Consider the following 19,015-nt stretch of genomic DNA (forward strand, 5'->3'; position numbering starts at 1 on the left):
TTGCAATTGTTAAAACTAAAGGCATGACATGAAGCTATCAGCCATTATCTAACTTGCCATCCAGCGATTCTTGATAAAATGAATCTAAAATCTCTGATTATCCATCATTATTATGTGTAAGAATTTTATTTTTGTAAATATTAAATATGACATCTGCTTTCATAGCAAAAGAATATTTTGTCTAGCTTTGTATAGCAATTTTCCTCACTTCCTCCATGCAAACAGCTCCTCTTTGTTTCAGTGCTACTTACATGCAACCATTCTTGGTGCTTGTTCTAGCACACATAAGCAGATGAGATCCTGGATACTAAACAGAGTCCATACACTGAAAACAAAGGTTAACTCTTATCCATTTTGCGGTCAGCGACTCAGCGCAGATATTTCTGTTACGAGTGAACTGTTTAAATCTTGATGGTTTCTGAATGCAACCATGACACTACCATAGACCAAAGTTGGACTGAAAGTAGCATCTTCATTACCTCCCTCTAGCAAAGTAGTAGGTACCTGATATTCTTAATTTCTGTCCCATCTGCAGAACATTAAAAAAGAAATCAGGAGAAATCTAGAAGTAGCAGCACTACAAAATATGATTTTGAAAAACCTTATGCTAAAACAAATTTGTTCAATCATTAAGGCGATTTTATGAAATGTTATAACCAATTAAAATAAAAGTGAGAGCAGAAAATACAATCAATACAGAATAAATGTTCCCAAGGACAACACATAACTCCTAATTTAACAGTAATGTCAACAGCTTCTAGTTAAAGCTTTAATTGACCAAGTAGGCAGGCAATGAGACAAACTCTTTAGGGCTTTATTGCTAACACTGAACCATCAGTAAACCTAAGGAAGCAACATCAACTACTCCTTAAGAGTCTTACTCCCTGCAGCAATCACTACCCTGACAGTAGTATAAATAATTCTTCAGAAACACTTAGCATTGTGATCTTCATATAATCAGAGAACACTATATTTATCTTTGAAAGAGAACGCTTCCAGAGACTATAGGTGATAGAAGGTAGAAAAGGTTAAATCAAAGATAATCAGCTCCATCATCACATTTACTAGAAATCCATGTAAGACAGTTACCTCTCTAAATGAAAATTCAAAACCGTAACAAACTAAAACATTCCTAAGTTGGTATCAGCGAACTAACCCATTCAGTCTCACGGACTACACATATATGATTGAACAAATGCTTTCTCCTTTCACCTAAATAAGTACAATTGCAATGAGTGATACCACTTTTTGATCATTCTAACCATGAGAACATCAAAGATCTTATCTTAAAATATTTAAAACAGAAAACAACTAAAACAGAATTGTTTGCACTTCTTACATTTCTCTAGTATCCACAAACTTTTTACAGACAAACAACTTTTATCATTTTTGAAATTTTTTAAAATCTCAAGTGCCCTAAGAAATAGAAAATGACTAATCTCAGTAGAGGATTATTAAATAAACCTTCTATAATATGTGTACTGCATTTCTTATCCATATCATTAAAGTCCAAAACTTTCCTCTCAGACAGGAGAGATCTTCTTGTTCTAAAGAAATATTATGTTATACTGTATTAAGTTAGAGCCATGGTTTATGCAACACGCAGGAAGAAGGAATCGCACACACGTAGTGAGAGGCATGGGCAGTTATGAAATGAGCAAGAATAAAAGTGGGATTGAGAAAGGAGAGAAGTAAGGAAACGTGCAATGTGTCGAAAACATGTGAGCTCATTCTCTAGCCTTGTTTCGATGGTTCATAAGAAATAAGGTGTATGGAGATTTCTTTGTTGACTATCAAGCACTAAATTGAGATACGAATCTTAATAAGTTTCCCATTCCAACCATAGATAAGATATTGGATGAGTTGTCTAGGGTCACCAAATTTAGTAAGTTCGATCTCAAGTTTAAATACCATCAGATTTGACTTCAGGAGAATACCGAGATAACTACTTTTAGAAAGCATGATCGGAATTATGAGTTTCTTGTCATGACATTTGGGCTCTCTAATGCATTGGCCACCTTCAAGAGTCTTATAAATGAGATTTTCAAACCAAAATTACGCAAGTTTGTTCTGGTTTTCTTTGATGGCATCCTAATTCCTGTAAGAGGTTTAAGGTGCATCTATTACATTTACAAGAAGTGTTGCCCATCGTTGATGCATATCAATTGATGATTAATAAGAAGAAGTGCTCATTTGGATGGGATCAATTGGAGTATCTAGGTCATATCATTTCAAAATCCAAAGAAAATTCAAGATATAAGGAAATGGCCAATACCATTGGATTTGAGAGAGTTACTAGAGTTTCTTTGTCTTACAGGATACTGTCAGAGGTTCATGCAAGGGGATGGGACTATTGTGCAACCCTTGACTAGCTTACCAAAAAAGAATACTTTTGGAGTGAGAAAGCCACTAAGGCATTCAAAGCTTTGAAAAAAGCTATGACCACCCTAGTGGTGCTTGCCATACAAATTTTACTAAAGAGTTTGTGGTTGAGATTGATGTTTCAAGATCGGGTTTAGAGGTAGTATAAATGCAAGGTGGCAAACATATTGTTTTTATTAGTAAAGCCCTTTAGTTTGGAACAAAGGTAAATTACTCACATGAGGGGTATTCTTTATGCAATGGTAGTTTGTTGTACAAGGTTTGAATAGTTCTTCCAAAGACTAGCGTTTTTGCCAGGTTCATGCTTCCCCTTATGGAGGACATTTATGATTTTTCTCAAACATACAAGAATGACCTCGATATTGAATTGGAAAGGAATTAAATTAAATGTGCAAAAATATGTGGCCAAGTGTAAGGTTAGCTAGCGTTCCAAATATGAAGCCATGTTACCAACGGGTTTACGACAACCTCTTCTAATTCCTTCCAGCGTTTGGAAAGACATATCGTTAGACTTCATTTCTAGGTTGCCTAAAGTTATAGGAGTTGATACTATTTCAGTCGTGATTGACAAGACGACCAAGTATAGTCATTTTATTGCCTTAGACACCCATACACCACTAAGGAAGTGGCGACGGTTTTTACCAAGGTGATTGTGAGACTTCATGGCTATTTGTGTTCTATTATCTCATATAGAAATCAACTCTTCTTGAGTAATTTCTAGACCGGTATTTTCAAGCTTGTATGTACTAAATTGACGTTCAATTTGGCTTATCACCCTCAGCCAACTGGGTAAACCGAAATTGTGAATTAGAGTTTAGAGACTTATCTTCGGTATTTTTATTTCCACCAAGCTCAACAGTGGCCTAAATGGCTAGCATGGGCAAAGTATTGCTATAATACTACTTTTCATAGTGCTACTAGTATGACTCTTTTTTGCATTGTTTATGGGAGAGATCCACTAACCCTATTTCGGTTTGTGGAAGAAGAGTCCAAGGTAGAATAGATCAATATGCTGATTACGGAACGAAATCTCATTCTAGAAGAACTCAAGGCCACAAGATAAGATGTGGAGTCTCACAAACAAGGGTATAGGAGAAGTAAGTTTCAAAGTCGGATAATATACATTTCTTAAGTTTATTCTTTATCGATTTCGCTCTTTGGCCTCTCAACCCTATTTTTTATGGGACTTATGAGATGATCGAGTGAGTAGGAGTAGTTGTTCACCATATGGCCTTACCTAACACAACTTCATGTATCTCAGTTGAAGAACTAGATGGGCCCTACTATCCCAAGTCAACCACTGCCAGATTGTCTAACTGAGGATATTGAGTTTGAGACACAACAATTAGAGGTGCACAACTATCACTATTCTTCCCCTCGTGAGTTAGTAATTTTGGTCAAGTGGCAACACCTAGGGCTAGATTTGAAACAAGCTTGTTCACGCTCGAAATGAGTTTTGCTCGAATGAGCCTGAACACAAACATAAGATAACAAGTCCGAACCCAAATACGACCTTGGGAGTACGAATGGAAACAAGTCTGAACCCAAACCTGAATAGGTTTCTTGCTCAACTCAGTTTTGCTAATAAATAAACTTTAAAACGACGTCGTACAACCAAGCCTATCAAGACTAAGATGCGAGCCCGAAACCAATTAGAGCAAACTTGAGCCAAAACACATGAACTTGAGCTAAGTGCGAGTCAATCATGAATCATGAACACTAAAATTATAAAGCGAGCCAAACACGAACACGTACACGTGTTCAACAAGCTTAGCAAGCCCAAGCCTCAACTCACCAAAAATGAGTTGGACCATGTTTCGGCTTGGCTCATATCTAGCCCTAGCAGCACCTATTTGATGAGAACTCTTAGGAATCTTAACAAACTTTTAGGCAACTTTTCCCTCACTTCCACCTCGAGGACAAGGTGCCTTTGAACAAGCAGCACAATGTTTAGAGCCAAAGTTTATGTAGCCCACAAAGAGAAGGAATTGGGAGCACAAAGAGCATACACGGGAAATGATGGACCACAAGGGCAACAAACAACATATGTATCAAAAAGCATGGGTAGTTATGATGGGCAAGAATAAGAGTGGCATTGAGGAATAGGAGAAGTAAATGTGGAAAGTGGCAAAAACATATATGGCTAGTTATGACATGGGCAAGAACAAGACAAGAATGAAGGGAGGCAAGAAAAAATTGAGAGAAAACAGAGGGGAAGTGAGAGTGTTGGCCTCTCAAAAGCCCATAGGATTGTGGTATTTTTTGTTGTTATCACTGTTCAGTAAATATTGCAATCAATCAATATCAACAAAAACTATATCATCCATTTTTGTTTATTTTACTTGGCTTTACATTGTTTGAGTTGAGTGTTTGTTGGGTTCCTAACAAATTATCAAAGAATGAAACTATGGGAGCACTAAATCAGCAAAATACTATACTATTATGTTGATGTAAAAAAATTACCTTAGAAAACAATATCAGTATTCAGATCCATAAAACTTAAATAACAGAGACAGAATACTTGCCTACAAAGATCAGAAGCCCATCTCTTGCAATATGGCATGCCACCATCCTTCAGAAACTCCAAAATCATCTCAATACATAAAGCAGTTTGTATTGATATAAGTGGTCATAATCTAGACCAATATACAGTAGCGCAGAACCAAGAATAAGATAAATTAAAAAATCAGCATCAAAACAAGTGTCATTGCCTCATAGGGATCTCTAAATGAAACTTCATCATGGAAGCCATAGGATAGTGTCCAAATCTGATGTCCATGTGTTGGATGTTCCCATGCAATTCCTACATACTTTTTGAAGGGACGTAACTGAAGTATGATGATATTCGGACTCAACAGCATCTGAACATTGAACAATCTTTTCTTCCTTCAAGTAAGATTCCATCTCTATTCTATCATATGTTGGCCATAAGCCCAACTGAACCCAGCTAGATTATATGATCAAACTTTAAAACTATCTTCTAAATACTAATATCACAAAGGAATTTTACATTCAGGAAGGAATATAACAACCTTGAAGTCCACTATTTGATGTACTAAAACTTCCTAGAAATCCTAAAAACTTAGATGGGAAAGATTAACCAAAATAATAACATGAACTGATTTATTTGATTAGCAAGTGACTTTCACATTCACCTGTGAACAAACACAACTTTGGAAATAGTTGACCCAAAAAGTGGCTCCACAATTTAGGCTAGAAGACGCAATAAGTAATGCAAAGTACACCTAAGGTTACACAACTTCCACCGAGAAAGTCCAATCAAAACCCATGGTTAAAATCACACAACGATCTCTCCCTTCAGTACATTATCAATTTGACAAGAGCATTATCAGGGTACTAAAGTTGTGAAACAATCATATAACTGAAGTAAAAATTCAATTCCAAAGAATCACCATAAAAATACTGCCACCAAAAATAAAACTATATTCTTCAAACAATGGTTAAAATCGATGCTGCAGGAACGTCAAAATGAACTTGAGTAACAAACACTCTTCACTCTGGAATTCCCTATATAACTGACACTAAGTGTACCTTATTTCAATAACCGTAAAAATCCACTGCAGCCACACAGTCCAGACACTACAATGGTGAAACCTAAAGACTAAGAGTATAAAAGCAAGCAGCAGACAACCTATAGAAACTTATATGTATAAGAAAAAATCCGGAGAGCTATGCTCTAATACATGATATCTTGATCACCACTAACAAATTATAATGTCAAGAACGCTCTCTCAATATGTCCACAAAAGAGGCCATCCTTATATCAACAACTACAACCAAAATGCTTTTTTTCCCAAAAGTTTATATATCTCCAACAGAAAACTCCAGCAAAAACAGAGGACCACACCAGTCAAGAGTTGCTAACTTCTACGAAAAGTTTTGGGCATAAATCAATAAGCAAAACCACCAAGAATCATAAGATATGATACATTAAACAAGAACCAGCCATTGAGAGTTAAAGACACAGAAAGTCAAAAACATATATCATAATGCACATAAGAAAAGAGAAACAATGGTCTTCATTAATTAAAGCAAAGCAACATTAAAATCCTATAGAAGCCAGCTTAGGGTACCTAAACAATGCATTAAGATAAATTACTATTGATGTGGAATGAACAAACGGGTGATTCATACTTCTTTCCGCTTTATAATTGGGACTCTGTTGTGGGGCAGCCAAAAAGGACAAACTTTCCATTTCTTCAATTCCAGCAACAAGCAAACAGGCCCTAATGATGACTCAGTCAAGGTTTCTCCCATGAAGCAGGACCTGGGCCATACATAGGCCCCTTGTCAGTAACACCCTGAGAAATGACATAGGAACACAGTTAGAAGAATATTAGGCACATCCAGCATGATTTTCCAATTTTACCAAAATTTGCAATAAAAATTTCCAACGTGAAAAATACCCGATGAACCCCATATCCATCTCTGTAAGGACTGCGAAAAAACCCCTCTGAACTGCTGAAATTCATCCCATATTGTCCACCTTAACAACCACAAGTCAAGAAAAGGAAATTAGAAGGTATACTAATACAATGAAACCTTGGAAACTAGAGCCAATATGTAAAATCAGAATAATGTCTCTCGTCACTGAGCTTCAAATGAGACAAGATAGAAATATTATACACAAAGATGATTATATAGAAAAGGAAGAAAGCTTATTATTGGCCAAAACCCAATTTTTGGCTATTTGATATACTGAAATTATAGATTTATTATCAAACAATGAATAACTTATTCTCCTCATATGGTGACAAAGCACAAAACATAATCTCAACAAGGGAAACATCAGAATAAATTAATTTGCAAAGTGAAACACATATTGACAAAAGCAGAATACTTACGAAAAGCATGCAGCAATTTTTTTTCAATATTGCACTACAATTCAAGGGATGCTACAAAAGAATATATATATATATATATATATATTCACACTTCTTCGAGAAACATCAAAGACAGACAGGAATTACCAGCGCCCCATGGTCTACTGTCAACACTAGCAAGTTCAGCACGTAGCTTTTCAACTTCACGAGCCAGGGAAACCAAATTCTTCTCCATTGCCTGTCTCTGCTCTACCAGCTCAATGTTTGCCTTCTTTTCATAATCAGCAGCAGCTCTACAATAGAATGATAGTTCTCAGTCACAATAAGATCAACTTCAAGATTGACATTAAGTATTACAAAACACTTTGTGCTGAGCAGGGAAGTTTCATAACCAAGAGCTAAAGATAACATAAATATATAGCTAAGGAGACTTAAACACAGACCTAGCATGCATAAGCTCCTGGTGCAGGCCATCAACTTCTGCCCTTAAACGAGGAATCTGTTGATTATCAGCTTGCAATTTTGCAAGATCTTTCTGGAGGTTCTGAACTTGTCCGCTGAGTTCATTCCTTATATTATTCATCTTCTGAATTTCATATCGGAGTTGTACAGCCTCCTTTTTCAAAGGCTCAGTTGCACGAAGATCTGCCTCTAGCTTCAATCCTTTCTCAACAAGTTCCCTCAAGTGCATTTCTTGTTCTGTACGAATTTCAGCAATGACCATATTCATTCGATGAAGCTCCTCCTTAGCGGCAGCAAGCTCTTGCTGCATACCCATTCGATCTTCAACCAGCCAATGGTTATCACTCAAGAGTCTCTGGATTTCGGCATGCTGCATTTCAAGTTCTTCCTCCAATAATGCAGGATGAGGACGAGGCTGTGGCAAAGGAGGGCCACGAATGAAAGCTCTTTCAGGGGGGAACCCATGTCGGTCATTGTAAGCTTCACGAGGAATACGATTTCTGCCAGCCATTGGTGTTAACCTGCATAAATACCGAAAATGAAACCATAAAAACATAGTACCCCTACTGATTTCCCCAAGAATCTGGCAATGGGAATCTTATTGAAGCTTTTATAAAAATTAATCTTATCTGAAATGTACTCAAACAGAATTAAGATACTGACAAGAAAGAAAAGAAAAAAAAGCGAATCCTAATGCTTTAACATCAAAATCAGTCTCTAGAATGCTTCTGCAACCAAAGGAAGAGGGCAAAGAATCAAAAGTATTTGCTATTTTAAGAAACACAAACTCGCTTAAATAATTTCATGCAGTGTATAACCATGATAGCCAGGGCTGGTAGAACAAGGTCCCATTCCATATACTCCAACAAATCAAGAGAAACCCACTAGAAAACTTAAATATATATATATTTTTTTGGCATAATAACATAAATTATTTCACGAAAAGTTACGGTACAACTACAGAAACTTAATTACCAAAAAGAAAAACTACATAAACTTCAACAAAGTCCTATCTACAGGCAACACAACTCAATTTATATCCTATGCTCAAAAAAAAAAAAAAAACCCACCACAGAACAATCGTACAATCTTCAATATCCCATGATATATTTTTCCGTTTTTACTGATTGATAAAAGAAAAAAAAACAAAGAAAAAAAAACATAATCAACGTCACATAAACATTGATAGATCACCTCACCTCTCACAACAACCCAAACACAAACACACACAAAAACAAATAAAAAAAGCTTAACATAAATCAGCTACCGAGAAACTCGAAACGCCAAAAAAAATAAAATTTTTATTCCCAAATAAACAAATTCAGCTAATAATTTTTCTCAGCTAAAAGATTCCAATAATCAAGCAAAACTAACAAAATGAGAATCCCGAAGTGCCTAATTCAGGAATCGTACCACAACAAGGTGAAATTGGTAAGAATGTGGAGCGAAATTGAAAGCGTCAGACAGAAACAAATAAATAATAGTTAAGGAAACCGATAAAGAAAAGAAAGAAAGAAAGACTCTATCAGGGATATAAAATATAGTTTGGGATTTATGTATGTAGGGGTTTAAAATCGAAAAGAAGAAGAAAGCGGTGATATGTTGTTTCCGGTTTTGTTCAGTTGGTAAACCTTTTTGTTAGACGGTGAGCAGCGGCTCCATGGATTTTAATTCGTCGATTATTTTATTTTCCAAAAAATTACAAGACTATTTAATATTTATTTTATACTTAGAAATATTAATTTATTTAAATAATTTTTGAAATTTCACTTTTATAATCATCTAAGTTTGTAATAAAAATTATTTGAAATTCTTTTGAATATTATTAGTTGATTAATTCGATTAATTTAAATCACCTCAAACAAAATGGCAGCATACATACATTAATGTATCTAATCATAAAGTAAAGAAAATTAAAATCAGAAATTTTAGTTGGGCTGGGCTGGGCTGGGCTAATTTGTAGTAAATTGGGTCCAGTATTTGGGGCTTAAGCCCATTGAAAAATCAAACTCAGGCCTGACTTAGAAGATATTGAAATGAGACGATTTTCATTATTCATCACACTTTGTCAATATTAATGAATGTTATTGTTGTCTAAATTTTAAAATTTTTAACCAGGTCATTTCTTATTATGATTGTCTTCTTTCACCACTCTTGTTACAATTAATCATCTATTTTGAGAATCTTACTCATTGAAGAATCATATTCATGAACTAATTAAATTAAAATCTATATTAATTGACTTTTTTTTGTTTTGTTTTTTGATAAGTAATTTTTTCTGGATATCACATGCATATAGATATTGAAATCCAAGTCTTTTACTTAAAAATTCTAATACTCCATTAATTTTACTAACTTCTTGTGTTAACTTTGTTTCCTTTGATAATTAGCCCGTTGAGCTTGATTACATGAGTTGTGACATGTATATATACATTGCATGCATGCACTCAGACAAAAACCAAATCCTCTTTTTATTGAGCAATATTGTTAGTTTTCATTTTGAGAAAACAAATAGATATATATTTATATGAGTTTTCATATAATTAAATGTTATTTTATTTTTAATTTAAAATTATTTGATCATATGATAATATACGTAAATATATATATTTATATACTTAAAACGTATACGCATAACTTTATTATTTTTTATTCAGGCTTGGTTGCTGGATTATTGTGTGCATCATTCATTGGTGTTATATGGAAGTTTCTCTCTCTCTCTCTCCAACTCCATAGTTTTCGAGGCTCAAGAATTAATCTCTTCTTCTTTTGACCCAAACCGGCATTCTTCTCTTCATTCTTACTGTGGGAAAGTTGACAACTGTATTTTCCTCATCCACCCACTTGCATTTAACCTAATTTAATCAAAATGTGCTTAGTTTTATGCAATTATTTGTAACATTTAGTGCTTCTATGACGAGGAAGTAAAAAACGTAGTGTTTACAGAAGACATATGTATTTGTGTGCTTTTGACTACATATATGAATCTGTGTCGCATTAAGAATTCTACAGTAATAAACGAAGAGAGAGCAAGCTCAAAATGGCAGCAGTTTGGTGTCTTTTGTTATTATATAGAATGGCTTTGTCTCTGCTCATTTGGGGTGAAAGTGAAAGATTTTGAAACTTAGTTTGCTGACCCACTTGGAAAGGTACAGCAGATCATATCGTTAGTGAGAAAGATGATGGTAGCAACAATGAAAGGGAAACTGGGTGTTCTAGTTAAGTCCCTCTCATGCATCATAATTGAATAAAAATTAAAGCTTGTGGTTGGAAGCAACTACACATATATGAAATAATGGTTTAATAAAAGCAAGTGAGCCAAATGAGGCAGAAAGCTTGTGCCTTCTGTCAATTTTGTCTTTGCTCTTATGGTAAAATTGAATAAAATAATAATGTGACTTGCTTATTTGGGCATGACAATCAAACCTAACAAGTCACAAAAACGAATCCCTAAATTTAATTTTTTTCTTTATGATTCATTATAACACTCCTAAACAAATTATATATCTGAAAAATACAAAAAAAATATTGAGTTTATGTATATATCTCACATCGTTAAGGATATTAAAATTAAAGTGGTTACATAGCCTAAGTTTTTCAAAATATATTTTGGGTTACAAAACATATAAGCAAAACTATGATAAACTATGTATCTAAAATGAACAATTGTCCAAACTATTGGCCCAAAATGTTGCATTCACAAAGGAAAAAATCTTTATCATCAATCCAGATTTGAAATTCACTAACGTTAATTAATCTCATTACCTGAATTGGGTAACAAAGTGGTGCAGGGCAGTCCAGGGCAGAGTCTTTGTCCACCTCCAAACGGAGTGAAGTTACAATTGCTTGTCTTTATTATCCTGCAGCAACACAAAGGCCAGAATCTCTAGAAACAAACAGAAAATGATAAAAAAAATTCTAGCACTAAGGTGTCCCTTGGCTTCTTACTTGCCACCTCCAAGGGTTAAATTGATAAGGCCAATCATAGTTACTTTCATCAAGATGAACTGATCTAAAGTATGCAAAAAAGCACCACCCTTTTGGTTTGAGATGCCCTTTAAACTCAATGTTTTTCATGGCCTTTCTCATCACTCCAATTATTATATTTCCCATCCTTATAGTTTCTGTAATCACCTGTTTAATTACATCAAATAATTAAAGTCAACTGATTACCTGACTAAAGTTAATTGTAGATGTTAATTAAAGGTAACTTACAGTCTGTGTAAAAGTTAATGATAAATAATCACTCCATGACAGTGGCTCTCCAAGCTCAGCTTTTAGTCTTTTCAACTTCGTGTTTTCTTCCTGAGAAAGAAAAACATCAGAATTATCAATTAACTCATCAGTATTGGATACTTATTTGATAAATATTTTGTTAATATTATTCATCCATCAACCGTTTGAAAGCAGCTGGGCAATCTGAGAGGTATTCAGTAGCAAGAGTCATAAGAACTGGAACTGAATCCTCTCCAGGAATCATCATATCAATCATATTATCTGCAATTAGATCGTCAATTAATGGCTGATCGCTTGCATTGCTGAGCAACAACACATCCATCACATCTTTTGGAACTGTTGAGATCCCATCACTCCTTTTAGATTGAATGATCTCCTGTACAAACTTAACCATCTTCTTCTTTGCCTGAAATTCATAAATCAATATCAAATTTTTTTTTTCAAATTAATTAAGTTAATTTCACTAAAATGCATATAGATTAACCAAGAATCTTGCCTGTAAGGATCTATAAAGTTGACTTCCAGGAATGTAAACAGGTAAAGACATGAGCCCTAAGATGAATTCTTGGAACTGTTTCTTCAAGAAATCCATTTCTTTACCTGGATCCAAACTAATCAATGCTTTGACTAGTACTTGAAAGGCAATCTGGAGAAAAAAGGGTATCTCTTAACAACTTTTCAGGAGGACTTGGTGACATAATTATTATATTAAATCAAATTTTGCGGACAAAATTTTTCAAGCAGAATGATCATAAATCCCATTCACAACGGGTTTTTTACTTTCCAGCCAAATCATATTAAAAACCCAAGTCGAAGCCAGAGATGAACAAAATTCAAAGTGTTCAATGATTTCTTTCACTAGTGATGGGAGAGGGGCCATATGTAAGGAGAGAGTTTTTGTGTTTTCTGTTTTAACTTTTTTTTCCAGATGAAGATTTGATATGTTTTTTGTTTTATAATGTGTACTCTACATGAAACTCTTTTCAAGAACAAGTCATTATCTTAAAGGAATCTGAGATTTTAATGAACTTACACTTTTGGTTTCATCTTGTATGTAAATGGGTTGATGTTCTGTCCTATTGTCCATTGACTTCTGCATATACTTCTGCATGTCTCTAGTGATTTGAGCTTTGAGATGAGGAGGCTTGAAGAAGCTCATATAAGTCCATGGATTCTTCTCTGTCAGCTTCCATTAATGAGCAAAATAGAAGACTTTCCCATCAATTCAGTCAGAGATTTCGGATACGATGGCACACGCCTTGGCATCACTCTGCAGAACGACTCTACTCACTTCTGCATCCGTTGAAACTATAGTCGGAGTTCCAAAAATATGTGACTTGAACACCTTGCCATACCTTCACATTAATCAATCAATCAACCATAAACAAAAAATAAAAATAGAAGACCAAGCTTCCAATTTTCATAACTTACAAGCGGCGACGTTTGTCAATGAAACTTTCAGGGCGGTCAGAATAGGCACAAGAAATGAACTCCAAGGTTTCACCGAGAAAGGGCCAACCGAGAGAGCCTGAAGGGAGTAGAGGGAGATTTCTGGTTGTTGTTGTTGTTGAGAAGCATAACCCTGAGGAAGACGATGATATTTTGAGTTTATTTAGTATGTGGAAAAGAATGGTAGACAATAAGCTCACTGCTATGACAAACAAAATCCACAATAGATTGTCCATTATTGGCTAAAATTTGGCACGCACACCCTCGGTCTTTCTCTGTGTCTGTCTCTTATACGATCGGAGTGGCATGGTGTTTGTGTAAAGTTATCTCCTTACACAAGAGTTTGGCGAATATGTTCATTCATGAAATATGGCACCAAATAGAGTTCAAATTTTCTTCATTTGACAATGAAGTTAGCAAAACAGACTCCAGTGTGACAAAAACAGACCGGAAGGGATTATTTTGATGCTGCATTTTCACCCCCAAAACAATAATTTGGTAGCAAAAACATAATAACAAAATTCTTTCATTTAAAATGATAAGAAAAGTTAGAGAAAGGGACAAGACCAACCCATGCGCCTTAGAGAATATTCTTGATGAAATGCAACCTGAAGTTCTTAAATTTTGTAATATTTCTGGTCAGAAAAGAAACCCTGAATTTGAATCATCATTCCACAGGTTTAAATCAGGTTCATTATTAGGTTCCTGTATGACTTGTTCTCAATACATTCTCTGTTTCCAACTTGGGCCGTTTGAAATGGTTCATGCGATTATGTTGGTGCAGATTAGCATTTTGCCATGTCGAAAGGGATTGCAGGCATTTCTGAGTGGTCTGTCTCTGTCCATTCTCGTTACATTAATCACAGGTCCTTAAAGACGCTAAAAATGAAATGAACAATATCCTCAGACCACTATTAAGCAACAGTGAGTAATAGAACTATTGCAACTAATAAAAAGGATACTTTGATGTTTCACACGTAACAACAAACTGTTTTATCACCAGTATGTTTAACAAACAGGTAAACACTCAGCTAAATACTTGGGATAGATTTTGCTCGAATAAATTGTTTGAGAGTGGCTTTCTCTTCATCAATAAGTTTCTTCTCTTCAGGATCCTTTGGTTTGGCCTTCCTTTTCTCTTCCAATATCCACTTGAAAAGTTCACGCTGCTGATCCGCAGGAATTGGTTCACGCAGCTTCACAAACTCTGCAACAGGTTTTTCAGTAATTACAGCAGTTGTGGCAGCTGTAGTCGAAACTGGTGTTGAGGGAGAATCTTTTGCCTCTTCTTCCTCTGTTACACTTGTATCTTTTTTCTTGGTCCTCATAAATATGTAAGCTACACAAATTGTATATACCTCAGTCAGACAAGTCACATAAGGATTCCAAAGCTATATTGTCAAGCAATTACATCAAAACCTTCTAGGTAAGAGTCATTTTCTCAGTTTAACAATTGCAAAATCAAAGTACCCTTAAAAAAAGTATAAATGTTGGATGCTGGGACCGCAAATAAAGAATGATTACCTTACAAAATAGAACTATGACAAATAAATAGATCCAAGTACAAGTAAAACAAAAATATAAAGTGCAGGTATTGGATGCTTGGACCACAAAACAATGCATGATTAACTCCATTACGGGAGAGCGCCATAACCAGTTAAAAGAAATAGATACTAAGATAAAGTGCCGCAACAAGTTATTATTACCAGTCCACTATTGATAATTATCAAAGCGGTGCACCTACATAAATAGTCAACATGTGCTGATCAACAATGACACAGCACAGAAAAAATTGCTTTACCACTGCTGATCTACTCCTGCCTCAATGTAATGCAATCAGTAAGCACTTCAAATCTTAGGAGTTCACTTTCACTTCCAAATAATTCACACCTAACTTGTTAGTGCAAATACCACAGTTGACAGCTCATAAACAATTACACTAAACAAAACCAAACAAAGTTTTTAAGAAATTAATTATGCTGGTGTGAAATCTGGAGACCAGTAAAGGATAGTCTCACTCAACACTAATATTATTAGTTTCTATGCATGCGAAATGACAATTCAACACCACTGTTCAAGATAACATAATATGACATTAAAATTCAATCAGAAATATATAATTTCAAGTAACCCATGAATAATTGTTTTACTAAAAATTTACTAGAGAATCCACAACATAAAGAAAAAGAATACATCTGAAACTTAGAAAAGGAACAAGAACAGCTTGTGAGAAATTTAATGGGTTCCATATTGCATACATTTTACACTATATTATCCGTTTGGAATTAAAGAATCGAAGCATGAGTTGTCACTCCTCATATGAGCATTAGTTTATCATCATTAAAGGCTATGACAACGGAAATACTATTCTAACCAGGGTTTCTTGGTTTGACTTAAGCATAGGTCACAGTAGTCCTTCTAGCAACCTCCACTATTATCATGCTCCCTAAACAAGATAAAAGACATTAACAGTAATTACCAAGATAAAGAAAGCAGTAATAATTACCCCGATGAAAGATATTACTGAAAATAATTAACAGATTCCCTATCATGATGGTGACAAGACCAGATTGAGAACAAGAATCCATGTAGCAAATTGCTACCTATCTCAGATCAACTTCACTGAGCCGAGCTGTAATTTTCATAATGAAAGAACTTTTCTTTTCACCCTTTTCTAAATTGGCCAAATTTGAATATAAGAGCTTTCCCAAACTTCATTCCCCCTCGACATTTTTAAGCTAAAGCGCTAGTAAGAGATAACAGACATTTCTTTTTTGCTTTTGGAATTTGGTTGATTTTAGTTTAAGATGAAATTCAAACAGCGGCAAGCAACATGACTTGCAGAGTTGCAAACCACAGCGCACAAGATGAGAGAAAAGGAATCGTTTCTAGAGATTCACTGGAGAATGGATTCTTCATGAAATGTTTCAAGTCATAAAATAATGCACTAATAAGAGAAGCATTTCCCCCTCCATTAGTACCATAGAATATAGATGTAAGCATACAATTTTAATGCTCCCATCAGCATAACCAGTTCTTTTTTATGCAAAAGGGAACTGTAGAAAACGAACTAAATCAAAAGTTATAACCACCAATGAAGAAAACACTTCAATTATGCATAGACGAAATTAGTCTCAAAACTTATTGTTAACAGTGTAACTTGAGGGCAGAATTAGCAAAAAGGCTATGATTTTGAAACCCAAGAACTATGAAAACGTACTGAACAAATCTTAATGCTACTTGCTGGTGGCTCATAACCATATCCATTCAGAAAAATGTTTTTACCCCATCAAGCCATCTATACTCAAGTTTACCCTCTCATTTGTTCCTTGCCCAATTCTTGCGACCCCCACCCAATGACCCTAGTAGGCAAGTAAAAGGAGATTGAAATCAACTATAATTGATCATTGTTGCCTAACTTTTATCGTTTACACCTTTAGAAAAATCAATCACCTTTCTAAAATGGAAGGACAGTGAAAAATAATGATTTTCTGGAACTTACAACAGTTTCCTATAATTTTATAACTATCTGAATTCACAGTTTATGTTCATAGATCATTAAGAATTTGCGTATGCTTCTTTGGGCTACATCCAATTTCCTTTGCTCTAAACAATTAGTCCACAACTACTTGTACTTTCTTTTAAATATACCGTGTGTCTATCTTCATAACAGCCTTGAGTCATCAATCTTAATGGCATTACAACCAATCCACTAACATTATGTATTAAATGTGAAAATTTCAAACATTTTTTTGTTGTTAGTTGTTACAATAGAAGGAAAAAAGAAGCAAGAAAGCCACTCTAGCACTCCCAATCGCAAGCCCCCACCCTCCGCACTTCTCCTTTCTCTCAGACAAGCATCCCACCAATAATTTTGATCACTATCCATCATTAACCCATATAAGATAAAACCCTCCATAAGAAATGCAATAACACATAAATTTACCAAAATCAAGATATGATTAAACTAAAACCTAATCCCCATTATAACAAAAAATCACCCACCAACCACAACATCAAGAAAACAACTTTTAATTTTTGTGTTTTTCACTCTTCAAGGTAAGGTCCAACAAACCCATTTCAACAATCCAATCAATAAGTTGTTGCATACAGCAAAAATGTGATACACATAAGATAAAGGAAAGAAAATGACCTCCAACAGCAAGATTAACAGTCAAAAGAAGGGGCCAGAGGAACTTGTAACGCCTAGCAAAAGACTCCTTTGGTGGAGGAGGTGGCGAAGCACCAGAGCTCGACCCCATTGTGTACGATGCTGCTGCAGCTGACGCAGCTGATGATGAAGATGATGGTGTTGGTGGAGTTGGTATTGAAGAAGCAAAAACTTCTCCTTTTTGTTGTTCCTGGAACTTTTTAAGCTGAGCTGTTAGCACAAGAATAAAATGATTACAGATCATAACTTCAATGATTGAAACCAAGAAATTAAATCAAATCCCAGCAGAAGACTCGTGCTTTGCTAGGCAAGAAAGGGACTTTTTATTTATCTTCAAGATTTCTTGTTTCAAAAACAAACAAAATTAGTTTCTGAAAACAAGAAAAACGAAACAAAAAAAGGGTTGACATTTACCCTTCTTGGGTTTGTTGGTGTAGAGCTTTGGAGCTTCTTCACTCATTGTCCAAAGTCCGTCCTTAGCTGAATCGCTGAACCTTCTCTTAGTTCTACTCACTGCAGTAATAATCAACTGTTAGGACAAAATTTAATTAGGATTTAAAGTTAATTATCATTTTCTAATTACTTCTTAATTTATTTTATTTTATTTTTGTTAAAATTAAGAAAAAGCCATATAAATTAATTAATTTAATTTAATTTTTTTAATTATACTATACAATTTTAAACCAGTTTTCATGGTACCGATATAATCAAAATCTTAATTTAATGTCAATTTTATCCTCGTTGCCAACTTTTGAATCTTAATTTCTCATACTAATTTTTATTTACATTCTCATCTAAAAAGTAATTCAAAAACAAAAAAATTATACATAGAAATTATCTTAATCTAAATAAATAACGTTTCATCATATTATATAATATTTTGTTTACGGATTTAAAATTGAAATTTTAAAATTTATTTGTATAATTAAATTTTTTAAATTTTTATGGTTTTTATTGTTGTTTTATAATTAATTTAGTAATCGAAATGATTTATTAATGTCAAAATTATATTAGAATTTTGACGGAATTTCTAGTCCTAGTTTTTGAGACCAACTTGGTGGAAAAGGAAAACAAAACGCTCCTATTTTACCAAAAAATATTTTGGGGGTGTGAATAAAATTTTTAAAACTCTTGAGGCCCAAATAGATATTCCTTTTTTTTACTTTGGAAAATTAAATATTTACTTTATATATTTTTAAAATATTATTACGATTCTAATAATTTATAATATGATATTTAGATCTTCAATTTATTGTGTTATATTTAATTTATTAGAAGCATAATTGTCATTTTGTAAATTATCAAAGCATATTAAAATTTTCAAAATACCTCAAATCTTTTTCAAATTTTTAATAGACTTCCAATATTTTTCTTTAATACTTTTAATATTTTTAAAAATTATATTTAATTCATTAATACGACCACCATCACCTGCGATAGGAGAAAGAAAATTTAAGGATTTGGAGATAAA

General features: G+C 34.2%; 2 protein-coding genes and 1 pseudogene across 5 annotated transcripts; all 3 read right to left on the reverse strand.

The window, feature by feature from the left end:
* Window positions 1-71: 71 nt before the first annotated feature.
* On the reverse strand, window positions 72-9,400 carry LOC123212514 (protein FLX-like 3). 4 transcript variants are annotated; one of them, XR_006501557.1, is made up of 6 exons: window positions 9,102-9,313; window positions 7,670-8,209; window positions 7,374-7,519; window positions 6,810-6,889; window positions 6,538-6,704; window positions 72-529 (listed from the first exon to the last, which is right to left on the reverse strand). XR_006501557.1 is itself a non-coding variant. In XM_044631676.1 (5 exons), exons 2-5 carry the CDS (start codon window positions 8,197-8,199, stop codon window positions 6,645-6,647), a joined length of 816 nt encoding a protein of 271 aa, XP_044487611.1. In that variant the 5' UTR covers window positions 8,200-8,209; window positions 9,320-9,400; the 3' UTR covers window positions 6,405-6,644. The 4 variants fall into 4 exon arrangements, 3 of the variants coding, with proteins under 3 accessions (XP_044487611.1, XP_044487609.1, XP_044487610.1); XM_044631676.1 differs by lacking the exons at window positions 72-529; window positions 9,102-9,313 and adding an exon at window positions 9,320-9,400 and having other exon boundaries at window positions 6,405-6,704; XM_044631674.1 differs by lacking the exon at window positions 72-529 and having other exon boundaries at window positions 6,405-6,704.
* Window positions 9,401-9,853: 453 nt separating this feature from the next.
* Window positions 9,854-14,185, reverse strand: LOC123212512 (annotated as a pseudogene).
* A 135-nt stretch (window positions 14,186-14,320) lies between these two features.
* Window positions 14,321-18,091, reverse strand: LOC123212515. Its single transcript, XM_044631678.1, has 3 exons — window positions 17,959-18,091; window positions 17,527-17,754; window positions 14,321-14,712 (listed from the first exon to the last, which is right to left on the reverse strand). The coding sequence occupies exons 1-3, from the start codon at window positions 18,002-18,004 to the stop codon at window positions 14,405-14,407; spliced, it is 582 nt and encodes a 193-aa protein (XP_044487613.1). The 5' UTR covers window positions 18,005-18,091; the 3' UTR covers window positions 14,321-14,404.
* Between the last annotated feature and the right edge of the window lie 924 nt (window positions 18,092-19,015).

Source organism: Mangifera indica, chromosome 3 (genome assembly GCF_011075055.1).
Source record: "Mangifera indica cultivar Alphonso chromosome 3, CATAS_Mindica_2.1, whole genome shotgun sequence".
NCBI lineage: Eukaryota > Viridiplantae > Streptophyta > Magnoliopsida > Sapindales > Anacardiaceae > Mangifera > Mangifera indica.

Coding starts and splice junctions, on each gene's coding strand:
- LOC123212514 (XM_044631676.1), bottom strand. CDS start 8,199: ATGGCTGGCAGAAATCGTATTCCTCGTGAAGCTTACAATGACCGACAT. Junction 7,520..7,669: donor CAGGAGCTTATGCATGCTAG/GTCTGTGTTTAA, acceptor ATTCTATTGTAG/AGCTGCTGCTGATTATGAAA. Junction 6,890..7,373: donor CAGTAGACCATGGGGCGCTG/GTAATTCCTGTC, acceptor GTGGTTGTTAAG/GTGGACAATATGGGATGAAT.
- LOC123212515 (XM_044631678.1), bottom strand. CDS start 18,004: ATGAGTGAAGAAGCTCCAAAGCTCTACACCAACAAACCCAAGAAGG. Junction 17,755..17,958: donor CACCAACAAACCCAAGAAGG/GTAAATGTCAAC, acceptor TTGTGCTAACAG/CTCAGCTTAAAAAGTTCCAG. Junction 14,713..17,526: donor TGTTAATCTTGCTGTTGGAG/GTCATTTTCTTT, acceptor CAATTTGTGTAG/CTTACATATTTATGAGGACC.